The sequence below is a fragment of the Rhinoraja longicauda genome, chromosome 40 (assembly GCF_053455715.1).
Source record: "Rhinoraja longicauda isolate Sanriku21f chromosome 40, sRhiLon1.1, whole genome shotgun sequence".
Taxonomy (NCBI): Eukaryota; Metazoa; Chordata; class Chondrichthyes; order Rajiformes; family Arhynchobatidae; genus Rhinoraja; species Rhinoraja longicauda.
In genome coordinates this window covers 4,106,601-4,124,634 of record NC_135992.1, presented here as the reverse complement: position 1 = coordinate 4,124,634, position 18,034 = coordinate 4,106,601, and the positions used below count along the sequence as shown (strand labels likewise).

General features: G+C 50.2%; 2 protein-coding genes across 2 annotated transcripts in view; one reads left to right on the top strand and one right to left on the bottom strand.

Moving 5' to 3' along the window:
• Positions 1 to 3,086, bottom strand: part of serhl (serine hydrolase like) — a 43,254-nt gene extending 40,168 nt beyond the window's left edge. Inside the window, exon 1 of the mRNA XM_078430449.1 lies at positions 3,000 to 3,086. The gene's annotated coding sequence lies outside the window, so the exon portion shown is untranslated. The remainder of the gene's footprint in view (positions 1 to 2,999) is intronic.
• Positions 3,087 to 13,068: 9,982 nt separating this feature from the next.
• mb (myoglobin) overlaps positions 13,069 to 18,034 on the top strand; it is a 15,366-nt gene continuing 10,400 nt past the window's right edge. Inside the window, exon 1 of the mRNA XM_078430597.1 lies at positions 13,069 to 13,211. Coding sequence (XP_078286723.1) covers positions 13,129 to 13,211 — 83 coding nt within the window. The 5' untranslated portion in view covers positions 13,069 to 13,128. The remainder of the gene's footprint in view (positions 13,212 to 18,034) is intronic.

The following is an 18,034-nucleotide window of genomic DNA, read 5'->3' as shown; positions in this document are numbered from 1 at the left end:
AATATATATTGTAAATAGCTGGGGTCCCAGCACTGAGCCTTGCGGTACCCCACTAGTCACTGCCTGCCATTCTGAAAAGGACCCGTTTATTCCTACTCTTTGCTTCCTGTCTGCCAGCCAGTTCTCTATCCACATCAATACTGAACCCACAATACTGTGTGCTTTAGGTTTGCATACTAATCTCTTATGTGGGACCTTGTCGAAAGCCTTCTGGAAGTCTAGATATAACACATCCACTGGTTCTCCCTTATCCACTCTACTAGTTACATCCTCGAAAAATTCTATAAGATTCGTCAGACATGATTTACCTTTCATAAATCCATGCTGACTTTGTCCAATGATTTCACCACTTTCCAAATGTGCTGCTATCCCATCTTTAATAACTGACTCTAGCATTTTCCCCACTACCGATGTTAGACTAACTGGTCTGTAATTCCGTTTTCTCTCTCCCTCCCATTTTGAAAAGTGGGGTTACATTAGCTACCTCTAATCCTCAGGAACTACTCCAGAATCTAAAGAGTTTTGAAAAATTATCACTAATGCATCCACTATTTCTGGGGCTACCTCCTTAAGCACTCTGGGATGCAGCCTGGGGATTTATCGGCCTTTAATCCATTCAATTTACCTAACACCACTTCCCGACTAACCTGGATTTCACTCAGTTCCTCCATCTCATTTGACCCCCGGTCCCCTGCTATTTCCAGCAGATTATTTATGTCTTCCTTAGTGAAGACAGAACCTAAGTAGTTATTCAATTGGTCTGCCATGTCCTTGTTCACCTGTTTCTGACTGCAAGGGACCTACATTTGTTTTAACTAATCTTTTTCTCTTCACATATCTTTAAAAGCTTTTGCAGTCAGTTTTTATGTTCCCTGCCAGTATTCTTTCATAATCTATTTTCCCTTTCCTAATTAAGCCCTTTGTCCTCCTCTGCTGGACTCTGAATTTCTCCCAGTCCTCTGGTAGGCTGCTTTTTCTTGCTAATTTGTACGCTTCATCTTTTGTTTTGATATTATCCCTAATCTCCCTTGTTAGCCACGGATGCACTACCTTCCCTGATTTATTCTTTTGCCAAACTGGGATGAACAATTGTTGTAGTTCATCCATGCGGTCTTTAAATGCCTTCCATTGCATATCCACCGTCAACCCTTTAAGAATCAATTGCCAGTCTATCTTGGCCAATTCACGTCTCATGCCCTCAAAGTTACCTTTCTTTAAGTTCAGAACCGTTGTTTCTGACTTAACTAAGTCACTCTCCATCCTAATGAAGAACTCAACCATATTATGGTCACTCTAGCCCAAGGGGCCACGCACATCAAGACTGCTAACTAACCCTTCCTCGTTACTCAATACCCAGTCTAGAATAGCCTGCTCTCTCGTTGGTTCCTCTACATGTTGGTTTAGAAAACTATCCCGTATACATTCCAAGAAATCCTCTTCCTCAGCACCTCTGCCAATTTGATTCACCCAATCTATTTGTAGATTGAAGTCACCCATTATAACTGTTTTACCTTTGTTGCACGCATTTCTAATTTCCTGGTTGATGCCATCCCCAACCTCACTACTACTGTTAGGTGGCCTGTACACAACTCCCACTAGCGTTTTCTGCCCCTTAGTGTTTCGCAGCTCTACCCATATCGATTCCACATCCTCCAAGCTAATGTCCTTCCTTTCTATTGCATTAATCTCCTCTCTAACCAGCAACGCTACCCCACCTCCTTTTCCTTTCTGTCTATCCCTCCTGAATATTGAATATCCCTGGATGTTCAGCTCCCAGCCTTGGTCACCCTTGCTACCTCTTGCTTCTACCCTCATTTTACACCCCTCTGTCTCTCTGCTCATGCTCCCATCCCCCTGCCACATTAGTTTAAATCCTCCCCGACAGCACTAACAAACACTCCCCCAAGGACATTGGTTCCATTCCAGCTCAGGTGCAGACCGTCCTGTTTGTACTGGTCCCACCTCCCCCAGAATTGGTTCCAATGTCCTAGAAATTTGAATCCCTCCCCCTTGCACCATTTTTCAAGCCACGTATTCATCTGAAATATCCTCCTATTTCTAATCTGACTAGCACGTGGCACTGGTAGTAATCCAGAGATTATTACCTTTGAGGTCCTACTTTTAAGTTTATCTCCTAGCTCCCTAAATTCACCTTGTAGGACCTCATCCCGTTTTTTACCTAAATCGTTAGTGCCAATGTGCACCACGACAACTGGCTGTTCACCCGCCCCCTCCAGAATGTTCTGCAGCCGCTCTGAGACATCCCTGACCCTTGCACCAGGGAGGCAACATACCATCCTGGAGTCTCGTTTGCGGCCGCAGAAACGCCTATCTATTCCCCTTACAATTGAATCCCCTATTACTATAGCCCTTCCACTCTTTTTCCTCCTCTCCTTTTGCCGCAGAGCCACCCACGGTGCCATGAACTTGGCTGCTGCTGCCTTCCCCTGATGAGCCATCTCCCCCAACAGTATCCAAAATGATATATCTGTATAGGAGGGAGATGACCGCAGGGGACTCCTGCACTACCTGCCTTCCCGGAATGGCGGGACTGTCGTATGTTGAAAGACTGGAGCGACTAGGCTTGTATACACTGGAATTTAGAAGGATGAGAGGAGATCTTATCGAAACGTATAAGATTATTAAGGGGTTGGACACGTTAGAGGCAGGAAACATGTTCCCAATGTTGGGGGAGTCCAGAACCAGGGGCCACAGTTTAAGAATAAGGGGTAGGCCATTTAGAACTGAGATGAGGAAAACTTTTTCAGTCAGAGAGTTGTGAATCTGTGGAATTCTCTGCCTCAGAAGGCAGTGGAGGCCGGTTCTCTGAATGCATTCAAGAGAGAGCTAGATAGAGCTCTTAAGGATAGCGGAGTCAGGGGTGCGTACAGGCTGGAAGGGCCGAATGGCCTCCTCCTGCACCTATTGTCTATTGTCTGTTGCCCTCCGCTGGGATCTTGCTGTGCAGCCCGGGCCACGGAGACCCCCCCGGGACTCACCTGCTGAAAGTTTGCAGGAAGCGCGAAGCGTCCGTTCGTCCGGCGCTGGCGGCCACCGTAGGCCAGGACTGGCCGGGCCGGGCCCCGCCCACCTGTGACTGACGGCGGCTGCGCCCAATCAGACGCCAGAGCGGGCAAGAATCGCCCGCCCTCCTGTGACTGACGGCGGCTGCACCCAATCAGACGCAAGAGCGGACAGGAATCGCCCGCCCACCTGTGACTGATGGGTGTCTCACCCAATCGGACGTCTGGTCGACCAGGGAAGCGCCCGCTCACCCGACAGCGGTCACATCCAATCGGACGCTGGACGAGCCAAGTAAGGCCCGCCCACGTTTGACTGACAGCCGTTGCACCCAATCAAACTCCAGAATTGCCAGTTGAGGCCCGCCCACCTGTAACTGACAGTGATCTCACCCAATTAAACGCCAGAGTGGCGCAATTCCGTCCAATCAGACGCCGGAGATGGCCATGGAAAGCCCGCCCAACTTTGATTGACGTTCATTTCATCCAATCAGACGCCACTATAACTGCGTCACTGGGCTTTCGGCCAATCATTGAGCCGCTTGAGCTGGGTGAGGAATTTGTTCAGGAACAAAACAGAAAAGTGCTGGAAACACCCAGCGGGCCGGGCAGCACCTGTGGAAGGAATGTGTGGGAAGGAACTGCAGATGCTGGTTTACACCGAAGATAGTTAACAAAATGCTGGAGTAACTCAGCTGGACAGGCAGCATCTCTGGAGAGAAGGGATGGGCAACCTTTCGTGTCGAGACCCTTCAGACTGGTCAGGGGAGGGGGAATCGAGAGATGTAGACGTTGATGTAGAGAAATATAGAACAACGAATGAAAGATATGCAAAAACGTAACGATGATAAAGGAAATAGGCCATTGTTCTCTGTTTGTTGGGTATAAACGAGAAGCTGGTGCGATTTGGGTGGGGGAGAGATGGAGAGAGAGGGAATGCCGGGGCTACCTGAAGTGAGAGAAATCAATATCATACCACTGGGCTGTAAGCTGCCCAAGCGAAATATGAGAGGCTGTTCCTCCAACCCTCAAAGGAACTGCAGATGCTGGTTTAATCCAAAGATAGACACAAAAACCTGTCCCACTGAGTCACTCCAGCTTTTTGTATCTGTCTGCGGACGGAATGTTCCAAATAGAGGAAGCATCGACTCAGCCGAAAACAACTGCTGGGGGAAATGGATGGCTCAGGCAGCATCTGTGGAGGGATAGTCCGGTCCCTGCGTTTCCTCTCTCCGCAAGCTGAAGGCACCACCACTCCTTGTGTCCCTCTTGTTCCCCATCTTGTCGCACAGTCCCCTTTCAGTTTCAGTTTAGTTTACTGCCACGTGTACGAGGTACGGTGAAAGGCCTTTGTTGCGTGCTAATAGGGTTGCCAACTGTCCCGTATTAGACGGGGCATACCGTATACTGTGCTAAATTGGTTTGACCTATGTCCCATGTTAGGCCCGGGGGGCACTGTTGGCCCGGACACTGTAGGCCCGGACACTGTATGCCCGGGGGCCGCTGTAGGCCCGGACAGTGTAGGCCCGGAGGCCCGGGCGTGCCCTAACGGAGGTTGCATAGCAACCCGCCTCCCGGCCCGGGCGGCCGCCGTTGGTGAAGCGGGAGCACGTGGCCGCTGACTGGGCGAGGTCACGTGAGGCGCGGGGTGGTGACATCACATTTTGTCCCTTATTTGGGAGTGAGGAAGTTGGCAACCTTACGTGCTAACCAGTCGGCAGAAAGACTATACATGATTACAATCAAGCCATTTACAGTGTACAGGTACATGATAAGGGAATAACGTTAAGTGCAAAGTAAAGCCAGCAAAGTCCGATCAAAGATAGTCTCCAAAGAGGTAGATAGTGGTTCAGCACTGCTCTCTGGTTGTTTTCCCACGCTACCTCCAAATGATGATGATACTTTACTGTTGCAAGTACCTGTGTACCTAGACAGAGAGAAATACTTTGTTTTGCACACAATCCAATAAAATCATACTGTAGATAAGCACAATCCTACATAAGTGCAAAGGTGCAGCGATTGTAGTGCAACAATAGGCTTCACCGAGACAGTACGCAAAAAGTTGCCATATTTCCGGCGCCCACTATGTTTCAAAGTTCTGAAGCGACGTGGATGGATCATCACTCTCCAGGTGCTGGAAGGGTGCTGCAGGTTTGTGACTGTGTTTTTCAAGACGGGCTGATGCACTGGCTGGTCAGACTTTGCCAGCTTTACCTTGCACTAAACGTTATTCCCTTATCATTTTTTTTAATAGATACATCGCAGAAACAGGCCCTTCGGCCCACAGGGTCCGCGCCGCCTAGCGATCCCCGCACATTAACACTATCCTACACCCACTAGGGATAATTTTTACATTTGCCCAGCCAATTAACCTACATACCTGTACGTCTTTGGAGTGTGGGAGGAAACGAAGAACTCAGAGAAAACGCACGCGGGTCATGGGGAGAACGTACAAACTCCGTACAGACGGCGCCCGTAGTCAGGATCGAACCTGAGTCTCCGGCGCTGCATTCGCTGTAAGGCAGCAACTCTACCGCTGCGCCACCGTGCCGCCATGTATCATGTATCTGTACACTGTAAATGGCTCGATTGTAATCATGTATTGTCTTTCTGCTGACTGGTTAGCATGGACAAAAGCTTTTCACTGTACCTCAGTACACTTGACAATAAACTAAACTGAAACTGATGCACTCATCGCTATGCAGCCAAGTCCTGGCGGTCGTTAGAGGTTTAGACTTTAGAGACTTTAGAGAGGCTGCCTTACAACGCCAGAGACCCGGGTTCAATCTTGACCACGGGTGCTGTCTGCACGGAGTCTGTACGTTCTCCCCGTGACCGCGTGGGTTTTCTCCGGGAGATCAGGATTCCTGCGACACTCCAAAGACGTACAGGTTTGTAGGTTAATTGGCATGGTAAAATTGTAAATTGTCCCCAGTGCGTGTAGGATAGTGTTAGTGTGCGGGGATCGCTGGTCGATGCGGACTCGGTGGGCCAAAGGACCTGTTTCCCTGCTGTATCTCTAAACTAAACTAAACTAAGAACAGTACAGCATAGGAATAGGTTCCTCCGACCCACAATATTTGTGCCGAACATGATGCCAAGTTTAACTAATCTCTGATATGTGCATATGATCCATAGCTCTCCATTCCCTGCATATCCACATGCCTATCTAGAAGTCTGGTAAATGCCACTATCCTACTGCCTCCACCACCACCCTAGGAAGCCACCATTCTCCTGTATACAAAAAAAAGCACTGCATATTTCATAGTCATAGAGTCATAGAGTGATGCAGCGTGGAAACAGGCCCTTCGGCCCAACTTGCCCGCACAGGCCAACAATGTCCCAGCTACACTCGTCCCACCTGCCCGCGTTTGGTCCATATCCCTCCAAACCTGTCCTATCCATGTACCTGTCTAACTGTTTCTCCTCCTCTGGCAGCTTGTTCCGTACACCCACCAACCTTTGCGTGAAAAGGTTACTCCTCAGATTCCCATTAAATCTTTTCCCCTTCACCTTGAACCTATGTCCTCTGGTCCTCGATTCCCCTTACTCTGGGCAAGACTCTGAGCAATTTCCTTTGAACTTTGCTCCTCTCACCTCATCTCTCTGCCCTCTAGTCTTTGGCATTTCCACCCTGTGGAAAAGATTCTGACTGTCTAACCGATCTGCGTCTCATAATTTAATATTCTGTACACCAATTGGGTCTCTTCCTAGTTCCAGAAAAAAAAATCCAAGTTTGTACAATCTTTCCTTGTAATTAAGCTAAGATCGTAAAACATAGGAGCAGAAATAGGCCATTCGGGCCATCGAGCCTGCTCCGCCATTCGATCATGGTAGGTCTATTTTCCCCTCTCAACCCCAGCTCCCTCTCCTGCCTTTACTATTCGGTAAGTTTCAATAAGGTTCCCCCACATCCTTCTAAACCCCAGCGAGTAATATACATATTCCCCTCTCCTGCTTTCTTTCCATAACCTTCGAAGCCCTTACTAGTCAAGGACCCATCAATCTCTGCTTTAAAAATACCCAATGATTTGGCCTCCACAGCCGTCTGTGGCAATAAATTCCACAGGTTCAACAGCCGCTTGCTAAAACAAATTCCTCCTTATCTCCATTCTAAATGTATGTCCTTGTTTTCAGAGGCTGTGACCTCTGGTCCTAGACTCTCCCACTAGTGGAAACATCCTCTCCACAACCACTCTATCCAGGGCTTTCATTATTCTGTAGGTTTCAATGAGGATCCCCCTCGTCCTTCTAAACGCCAGCGAGCACAGGCCCAGTGTCGTCAAACACTCATCATATGTTAACCCAATCATCCCCAACACTATCCTGCACACACTAGGGACAATTTACCAAGCCAATTAACCTGCAAACCTGTACGTCTTTGGGGTGTGGGAGAAAACCGGAGCACTCGGAGAAAACCCACGCAGGTCATGGGGAGAACGTACAAACTCCATTCAGACAGCACCCGTAGTCAGGATCGAACCCGGGTCTCCGGCGCTGCAAGGCAGCAACTCTACCGCTGCGCCACCATGGCCACCTTGACTGTTCCGTGATCTTTTCAATGCCAAAAACGTTGCAAGACACGTGTACTGCCAGGGTGAGGTCTGCTGTACGGTTTTAAAGGGTTGTGCACAAAACTAAGCATTTCACTGAGCCTAGGTACATGTGACAATAAAGTATGGTTGAATCATTGATGGGCCGCAGCGGCTGATCCAGCACTGGCCACCGGGCGGCGGTATCGCCTCACGTTGCAGCAGTGGGCTACTGCTCAGAGAGAGATTGTACCGAGCACCCAGGGGTTTGTGGACTGTGGAAGAAGTAACTGCAGATGCTGGTTTAGACCAAAGATAAAAGCTGGAGTAACTCAGCGGGTCAGGCAGCATCTCTGGAGAGAAGGAACGGGTGACGTTTCGGGTCGAGACCCTTCTTCAATAGACAATAGACAATAGACAATAGGTGCAGGAGGAGGCCATTCGGCCCTTCGAGCCAGCACCGCCATTCAATGTGATCATGGCTGATCATTCTCAATCAGTACCCCGTTCCTGCCTTCTCCCAATACCCCCTCACTCCGCTATCCTTAAGAGCTCTATCTAGCTCTCTCTTGAATGCACTCAGAGAATTGCCTTCTGAGGCAGAGAATTCCACAGATTCACAACTCTCTGACTGAAAAAGAATTTCCTCATCTCCGTTCTAAATGGCCTTACCCTTATTCTTAAACTGTGGCCCCTGGTTCTGGACTCCCCCAACATTGGGAACATGTTTCCTGCCTCTAACGTGTCCGACCCCTTAATAATCTTATACGTTTCGATAAGATCCTCTCTCATCCTTCTAAATTCCAGTGTATACAAGCCTAGTCACTAGTTCAGACAGTTACTCCAGTTTTTTGTGCCCATCTTCGGCTTGTGGGCTGTTGTACACTGATGCCAAACTCCAATCCATCCTCTCATGACTATTCAGCTTGCAAACAGGCCCTTTGGCCCAACGCCTCCATGCCGGCCAACCAGAGCCAAATATTCCCTCTGGCCTTTGTCACTTGCATATCAAATCTGTCAGAAGTATCAGAACCATATTGCTTGTGTTCATCTTTTTTCTAACAAAACTCATGGTTTTCGGGTGTTTTTTGGTGTTATGTTCAAAACCACCCTCTGCAGAGTCACTTGACCTTTCAGATCAAGTCAAGTCAAGTCAATTTTATTTGTATAGCACATTTAAAAACAACCCACGTTGACCAAAGTGCTGTACATCTGATTAGGCACTAAGGAAAAAAATGAAACATACAGTAGCACGCAAACAGTTCACAGCGCCTCCTCAATGAGCCTCAAACGCTAGGGAGTAGAAATAGGTTTTGAGCCTGGACTTAAAGGAGTCGATGGAGGGGGCAGTTCTGATGGGGAGAGGGATGCTGTTCTACAGTCTAGGAGCTGCAACCGCAAAAGCGCGGTCACCCCTGAGCTTAAGCCTAGACCGCGAGATAGTGAGTAGCCCCAAGTCGGCCGACCTGAGGGAGCTGGAGATAGAGTGGTGGGTTAGAAGATTTTTGATGTAGGGGGAGGAATGTCCATTTAGGGCTTTATACGTGAATAGGAGGAGCTTGAAGTTGATTCTGTACCGTACAGGGAGCCAGTGGAGAGAAGCCAGAATCGGGGTGATGTGGTCCCTTTTACGGGTACCCGTCAGGAGTCTCGCTGCGGCGTTTTGATTGAATTGATCCGATAAATGAATTGATCCGATAAAACCTCCTCCGAGTGGTTTTCCTGGGGATTTCTGTGGCTGCTTTGCTCTCGGTGACGCAGCGGTAGAGTTGCTGCCTCACAGCGCCAGAGACCCGGGTTCGATCCCGACTACGGGTGCTGCCTGTACGGAGTTTGCACGTTCTCCCCGTGGGTTTTCTCCGAGATCTACGCTTTCCTCCCACACTCCAAAGGCGTGCAGGTTTGTAGGTTAATTTGCTTGGCATAAATGTAAATTGACCCTAGCGTGTTAGTGTGCGGGGTGATCGCAGGTCGGCGCGGACTCGGTGGGCCGAAGGGCCTGTTTCCGCGCTCCATCTCGAACCTAAGCTAACTCTCCCTCACAGCAGGCAGCAATGTCAGTGTGGGGCCTTGTGAGCAGGTTGCTCATAAACCTTCCTTTATTAGCTCCTGCCTGTGTAATAGCTTACTGATTTGTCCAAGTGATCACATCACGAGGTGGAGAGGGTAAATTCCATGCAGTCAGTGTGCACGTGGGCTGTGTGCCAGTCGCAGGGTGATTAGTTCCCCGGCTCCTTCTCATCAGCCAGCAGGCGAGTTGGCACATTGTCAGGCACTGCCTTTTTATTTCCTTCCAAAGGCTTCATTCACTAGACTAAGTGGACCCGTTGGGCCCAAACCTCTCCTGCATTGGTGCAGCACCCTGTCCTCCCCACCTCCCCTCTCTCCTCAACCCCCCCCATCCCCTCTCCCTTCTCCCCCACTCCCCCTTCCTCCCTCCCCCCTCCTTTTAAACTTTAAAATGTGAATAACTTAAAAAATATAACACCGATTTCAATAAAACTACTTGCATTATCTCTAAAGTGACGATGGTGAGTAAGGTGGGCTTAAAATTGTCACCGTTTTGGCTGAAGTTCAGTCACAAACAAGATGACAAACGAGAGTTTTAGTATATAGATTGCATACTGCAGGGTACCAGAAGGTACAAAAAGGTTCCAATGTCACATTGCACCAGGCGATCATTATAATACAACTAGACCAAGTGGACCTGTTGGGCCCAAACCTCTCCTGCATTGGTGCAGCACCCTCTCCATCCCCACTCGCCCCTCTCCCCCTCCCCTTCCCTCCCACTCCCCCCTCCCCTATCCTCCACTCCCCCTCCCCTATCCCCCTCCCCCCTTCCTCCACTCCCCCTCCATCCCCTCCCCCCTCCCCCCCACCCTCCACCCCCTCCTTCCACCCCCATCACCCCCTTCCCCTCCCCTTCCCCTCCCCCCCCACTCCATCCCGAGACCCTTCTTCAGACTGACGGGACTCGAGTCACTCCCAGCATTTCATGTCTATTTTCAGTGTAAACCAGCATCTGCAGATCCTTCCTCAACTAAACTGTGTCGGGGGGGAAAGGTCACGACATTCTGTGATGCACTACTGCCCTCCCTCAGTCCTGCATCTCTTGCTGCACCTTTTCCTGCATGGCTGTTGCTGCCACCCCCTGCTGAACCCACCAGGAGGTGCGTTGGCATGAGCGGGTGACTTCGCCAGGCTGTGTGTGGGGCACCCAGATGGTTTTGTTTATTGTCACGTGTACCGAGGTACAGCGAAAAGCTTTCTTGCGGTGTGCATTGCGCGCTATCCAGTCAGCGGAAAGACAGCGGAAAGAGCCCCAGGGAGTGCATTGAGTTTCTGGAACGATAATGAGGTTTAGTTTAGTTTAGTTTGGTTTAGAGACACAGCGTGGAAACAGGCCCTTCGGCCCACTAACACTGTCCTGCACACACTAGGGACAATTTTACCCGAAGCCAATTACCGTACAAACCCCACGCGTCTTTGGAGTGTGGGAGGAAACCGGGGCTCCCGGAGAGAACCCACGGGGAGAACGTGCAAACTCCGCACAGACAGCGCCTGTGCTTGGGATTGAACCCGGGTCTCCGGCGCTGTGAGGCAGCAGCTCTACCCGCTGCGCCGCCCTGTTTACCAACCTCACCAACAAGTAGCCGCTCCACTCGCCTCTCCCTGGTGGGATCTTGCTGTGCACGGAGTTACCGCGCCCCTTCTCCCGCACGACAAATGGCACCCAACCTTCACCGCGGTCGTGTGGCTGGAAAGGGTGGCGCGGTAAAAGGGCAGAGCCGCCGCCTCACAGCCCCAGAGACCCGGGTTCCATCCCGACCTCGGGTGCTGTCTGCGTGGAGTTTGCACGTTCTCCCCGGGACCGCGTGGGGTTTCCTCCGGGCTCTCCGGTCTCCCTCCCTACTGCCCCCCACGACCCAAAGACCTGTTGGTTAATTGGCTTCTGTGTTGTTTAGAAACATAGAAACATAGGAAATAGGTGCAGGAGGAGGCCATTCGGCCCTTCGAGCCTGCACGGCCATTCAATATGATCATGGCTGATTTAGGGAGCGGATGCGAAGTTGGGCTAACATGGAACAGGCGACCGATGGTAGCCATGAGCTCGGTGGGCCGAAGGGCCTGTTTCCCTGCCGTATCACAAAACTAAACCCAAGCGTGGGGCCTGCCAGACGCTGGCTCGCGGATGGTGAGTCCAGCCCCTTGTGTTTGTCTCTGTCTCTATTCTCTGCTTGCCACTTTGTGTGATTTCAACAGCACTTCACCCAACACATTGGCTCCATCACTGAGACACTCGAGAAAGGCAGGCTGTGCCCTGGAGTGACTCTTTCCACCTTCGAGTCAAGCGCCTGACCTTTTGTTCAACAGTACTCCCAGCTTCAAAAGAAATGGGGGAGCCAAATTAAATGAAAACCCTCTCCAAACAATTCACACACACAAACACACACACACACACACACACACACACACACATACACACACATACACACACACACACAATCAAACACATACACACACACCACACACACACACACACACACACATACACACACACACACACACATACACACACACACACACACACACACACACACACAAACACACACACACACACACACACACACACACATACACACACATACACACACACACACAATCAAACACATACACACACCACACACACACACACATACGCACACACACGCACACACACGCACACACACACACACACACGCACACACACACACACACATACATATACACACACACATACATACACACATGCAAACACACACACACATACACACACAGGGTAGTCATTGAGAGTTCCCGCGGTGAGGCGACATCTCCCTGCCCTAGGTTCAGAGACCCTTCACTTTCATTGTTATCACAAAATGCTGGGGTATCTCAGCAGGTCAGGCAGCATCTCGGGAGAGAAGGAATGGGTGACATTTCGGGTCGAGACCCTTCTTCAGTCTGATATCAGGGGAGGGGGCGGGAACCTCAATCAGTCTGAAGAAGGGTCTCGACCCGAAAATGCACCCATTATTCCTTCTCTCCCGAGATGCTGCCTGACCCGCTGAGTTACTCCAGCAATGTTGTACCTACTGTATGTGGTGTGTTTGTTACTTGCGAGCGAAGCACCAAGCAAGGCACAGATTCATTCAATTCAATACAATTCATTCAATTCAATCAAGAGATATGGGGTGAAGGCAGGAACGGGGGTACTGATTTTTAGACGACCAGCCTTGATCACATTGAATGGCGGTGCTGGCTCGAAGGGCCGAATGGCCTCCTCCTGCACCTGTTTTCTATGTTTCTACGTTTCTGCGTTATGCACGGATCGGGATCTATTACATCCCCCCCCCCACCCCTTTCTCTGCTACCTGCCCTGAAACCTGCTTCACAATAGGCGGTGGGGTGGGAGGAGTGGGTGGGGGGTGGGACGTGGGACAGCAGGAGGTATAAAAGGACTGGGCTGTGATTTGCAGCGACACTCTCTCTGTACACATCCTCCCCCCTCCTCCTCCGCCTCCTCTGCCGCCGCGGTTTGTAATCGAGTTTGGAGCATGGGTGACTGGGAGACGGTCAACCAGGTGTGGGGCGCCGTGGAGGGCAACCTGCCCAGCCTGGGACAGCTCATCGTCCTCAGGTAAGCTGCCCGCCTAGCCCTGGGGACATAGTCCCTGCCTGGGTGGGACCCTCTCCTGAGTTTAGCCCCCTACTCCTCCTCTCCCCCAGAGATGCTGCCTGACCCGCTGAGTTACTCCACCAGCATTTTGTGTCCAACTTCGATTTGAACCAGTGTCAACTAAGTAAATAGCTGCAGATGCTGGTACAAATCGAAGGTGTTCATTCACAAAGTGCTGGAGTAACTCAGCAGGTCAGGCAGCATCTCAGGAGAGAAGGAATGGGGTCGAGACCCTTCTTCAGACAGCTCAACTTTGAAGATGTCTGTCCGACGAGAGTTTAGCACAAATTCCTCCTCTCTCCAGAGATGCTGCCTTGACCCGCTGAGTTACTCCAGCATTTTGTATCCCCGCCTGGGACTCTAAAGTTCGGTCTTACTTTGAAAGATTCAGCGCAGAAACATTGAGAAATAGGTGCAGAAGGAATATGCAGCTGAAGGAATCAAGTAGGCCGTTCGCCCCTTCGAGCCTGCGATCCTTCAGACCCGGCCAGCGGTAGAGTTGCTGCCTCACAGCGCCAGAGACCCGGGTTCGATCCCCGACTGCGGGCGCTGTCTGTACGGAGTTGGTACGTTCTCCCCGTGAGTTAAATCCGAGATCTTCGCTTTCCTCCCACACCCCAAAGACGTGCAGGTTTGTAGGTTAATTGGCTTGGGTGTAACTGTAAATTGTCCCAGTGGTGTTAATTTGCGGGGGTCGCGTTGGGCAGAAGTGCCTTCACCAATTTCAAGAGTCAGATTTGGTTGAAGGAATCAATGGATTATGGGGAGAAATCAGGGACGGGGCACTGATTTCAGATCGAAGGTGGACAGACACAAAATGCCGTGGTAACTCAGCGGGTCAGGCAACATCTCTGGAGAGAAGGAATGGGTGTGAGACCCTTCTTCAGACCCGAAACGTCGCCCATTCCTTCTCTCTCCAGAGATGCTGCCTGACCCGCTGAGTTACTCCAGCATTTTGTGTCTACCTTCGATTTAAACCAGCATCTGCAGTTAGTTTTTTCCCCCCCTCTCAAAAGCACAGGTTGTGTCTAATCTCTCCTCTTCGGTCTAACTACCCCAACCTGGGGAGCAATCTGGTGAAGACGGACACAAAATGCTGGAGTAACTCAGCGGGACAGGCAGCATCTCTGGAGAGAAGGAATGGGTGATGTTTCGGGTCGAGTCCCTTCTTCAGACAGATGTGAGGCAGGAACTATAAGAAGAAGGGACTCGACCAGAAACATCACCCATTCCTTCTCTCCAGAGATGCTGCCTGAGTTTCACTGTTTGCATCCACCTCCCCCGCAGCCTACAATGGACCATTGTGGGCTCCACCTTTCCTTGATCATTGTAGCTGGCTTTGATCTGTCTTTTTGCATTCCTTCCTTTCATTTATTCTTTTGCACCTTTCCATTTCTCTCGGTTCCTGCTCCCCTGACTCTCAGTCTGAAGAAGGGTCTCGATCCAAAAAGTCACCTATTCCTTTTCCCCCACAGATGCTGCCCGACCCGCTGAGTTACTTCGCGTCTGTCTTCGGTTTAAACCAGCATCTGCAGTTCCTCCCTACACGATCAATCTACCGAACCTTCCTTCATTCCCTCTAGCCCAAGCACATCCTTCCTTCAGTGTGGAGACCAGTTCTGCATGCATTGTTCAGATACAGTTCAGATAGAAACATAGAAAATAGGTGCAGGAGTAGGCCATTCGGCCCTTCGAGCCTGCACCGCCATTCAATATGATCATGGCTGATCATCCAGCTCAGTAACCTGTACCTGCCTTCTCTCCATACCCCCTGATCCCTTTAGCCACAAGGGCCACATCTAACTCCCTCTTAAATATAGCCAATGAACTGGCCTCAACTACCTTCTGTGGCAGAGAATTCCACAGATTCACCACTCTCTGTGTGAAGAAATGTTTTCTCATCTCGGTCCTAAAAGACTTTCCCCTTATCCTTAAGCTGTGACCTTAAGCTAAACAACTGAGATAGTTGTTTAGAAAGATTCTCACGGTGTCTCAGTCCACGTAACAATTTTAAAAACCAACACCAGAATCGACAAGGTCCCACCAGGGTCCTATGTAATGGGAACAAGAACTCCCAGATAACAGCCAGGAAGAAACTGTCCCTGAATCTGGTGCTGTGCGTTTTCACACTTCTGTACCTTTTGCCCAATGGGAGAGGGGAGAAGATCGAGAGGCGTCCTTGATTATGCTGCTGGCCTTGCCAAGGCAGCGTGAGGTGTAGATGGAGTCAATGGAAGGGAGGTTGGTATGTTAGTGTGAGGGGAGAAGAGGAATTCTTTGCTCTTGCACTCACATGCTCTGGCAATAATGAGAACTTACAGAAAACTCTGCTTTAAGTGTCGAATAGGTCAGGATGTCACATTATTGGCAACAATGCTGAATACAAGATTCAGCTGTCAGCTCCTTATGCCAGTTTACCCACTCAACAAAAATCAGATTCATTTCTGGTTTCTGGAGGGAGAGACAGATTGCATTTTGCAATGATCTTTGGCAAAGATTCTCCTCGAGCATCGCCCCTACATCGAGAGAATCAATCTTCAAGTGCTGTTGCCTTCCGAGTGTGTGCTGTGCAGGGTTGCCAACTAAATTGGTTTGTCCCGTACGGGACCGCCCTTGCCCCGTATTAGTAGGGTTGCCAACTTCCTCGCTCCCAAATACAGGACAAAGAGTGACATCACCGCCCCGCGCCCCACGTGACCTCACCCAGCCAGCGGTCACGTGCTCGCAATGGCGGCCATGACCTCTCCACCCCTGACATCAGTCTGAAGAAGGGTCTCATTGAAGAATGATCACATTGAATGGCGGTGCTAGCTCGAAGGGCCGATGGTCCTGCACCTATTGTCTAACCCGAAACATCACCCATCCCTTCTCTCCCGAGATGCTGCCTGACAATAGACAATAGACAATAGGTGCAGGAGTAGGCCATTCGGCCCTTCGAGCCAGCACCGCCATTCAATGTGATCATGGCTGATCATTCTCAATCAGTATCCCGTTCCTGCCTTCTCCCCATACCCCCTCACTCCGCTATCCTTAAGAGCTCCATCTAGCTCTCTCTTGAATGCATTCAGAGAATTGGCCTCCACTGCCCTCTGAGGCAGAGAATTCCACAGATTCACAACTCTCTGACTGAAAAGGTTTTTCCTCATCTCCGTTCTAAATGGCCGACCCCTTATTCTTAAACTGTGTGGCCCCTGGTTCTGGACTCCGCCAACATTGGGAACATGTTTCCTGCCTCTAACGTGTCCAACCCCTTAATAATCTTATACGTTTCGATAAGATCCCCTCTCATCCTTCTAAATTCCAGTCTGACCCTCTGAGTCACTCCAGCATTTTGTGTCTAACATTGCATCATGTTCAGTATGGAGATGGTGGGCCAAAGGGCCTGTTCTGGTGCTGTACTGTTCTGTGTTCTTTAAAGTCTGCCTTTATACTTCACTGTAGTTATTTCTTCTATTCCACTTCCTTGCCAACCTATGGCATTTTCCAAATTCTGAGGCCACGCTACGTTTTCTTGGCACATTCTCAGCCTCGTTCTTCGCTCCGGGGCGACCATTAACACTCTGCCAACAAAATGAAGTTGCTGGATTAATAACATAGAGGGCCTTGCCCTGCCTCTGGAGATCTGTGCTGGTGTGGGATTTCAGTTCAATTAAAGAACGCAATTAAAATAAAACGCCGGCTCGCTTTGCAGGTGACAAAGAGAACCGTCAGGTTTGGCGTGGATAGGACAGGTTTGGAGGGATCTGGGCCAAACGCAGGCAGGTGGGACTAGTGTGGTTGGGGCATGTTGGCCGGTGTGGGCAAGATGGGTTGAATGGCCTGTTGCCACGCTGCATGGCTCTATGAATCTAGAACTACAGGATCGGTGTTAAAACTTTAATGTTCTTCAGGATTGAAAGTAGTGGGTGCACTGGAGATAGACTCAAAACGCTGGAGTAACTCAGCAGGTCAGGCAGCATCTCTGGAGATAGACTCAAAACGCTGGAGTAACTCAGCAGGTCAGGCAGCATCTCTGGAGAAAAAGCATAGGCCACGTTTCGGGTCGAGACCCTTCTTCAAACTGAGAGTCGGGGAGAGGGAAACTAGAGATATGAAAAGGTGCAGAGCCGGCACGGATGACCAAGGAAAGATGGAGCCCACAATGGTCCATTGTTGGCCATGGAAGAGGATAGATAAATGCAAACAGTGGAACCAGCAGGGCGACTGGGGTGGGGGAGGGACGGAGAGAGAGGGAACGCAAGGGTCAGTTGAAATTAGAGAAAGTCAATGTTCATACCGCTGGGGTGTAAGTAAGCTGCCCAAGCGAAATACAAGGTGGTGTTCCTCCAATTTGCGCTGGGCCTCACTCTGACAATGGAGGAGGCCCAGGACAGAAAGGTCAGTGTGGGAGTGGGAGGGGGAGTCAAAGTGTTTCGCAACTGGGAGATCGCTTGGGCCAAGGCGGGCTGACCGGAGGTTTTCAGCGAAACGGTCGCCAAGTCTGCGCTTGGTCTCGCCGATATATAGGAGCGCACACAGCGAACAGCAGATATCCTGGATGAGATTGGAGGACGTGCAGTCAGGAGAGTTGCTGCCTCACAGCATCACACTGCTTACCCAATAGTGAGCGGCCTGGTTAGAGTGGATGTGGAGAGGATATATATAATATAAGAAAATAACTGCAGATGCTGGTACAAATCAAAGGTATCTATTCACAAAATGCTGGAGTAACTCAGCGGGTCAGGCAGCATCTCAGGAGAGAAGGAATGGGTGACGTTTCGGGTCAAGACCCTTCTTCAGACTGA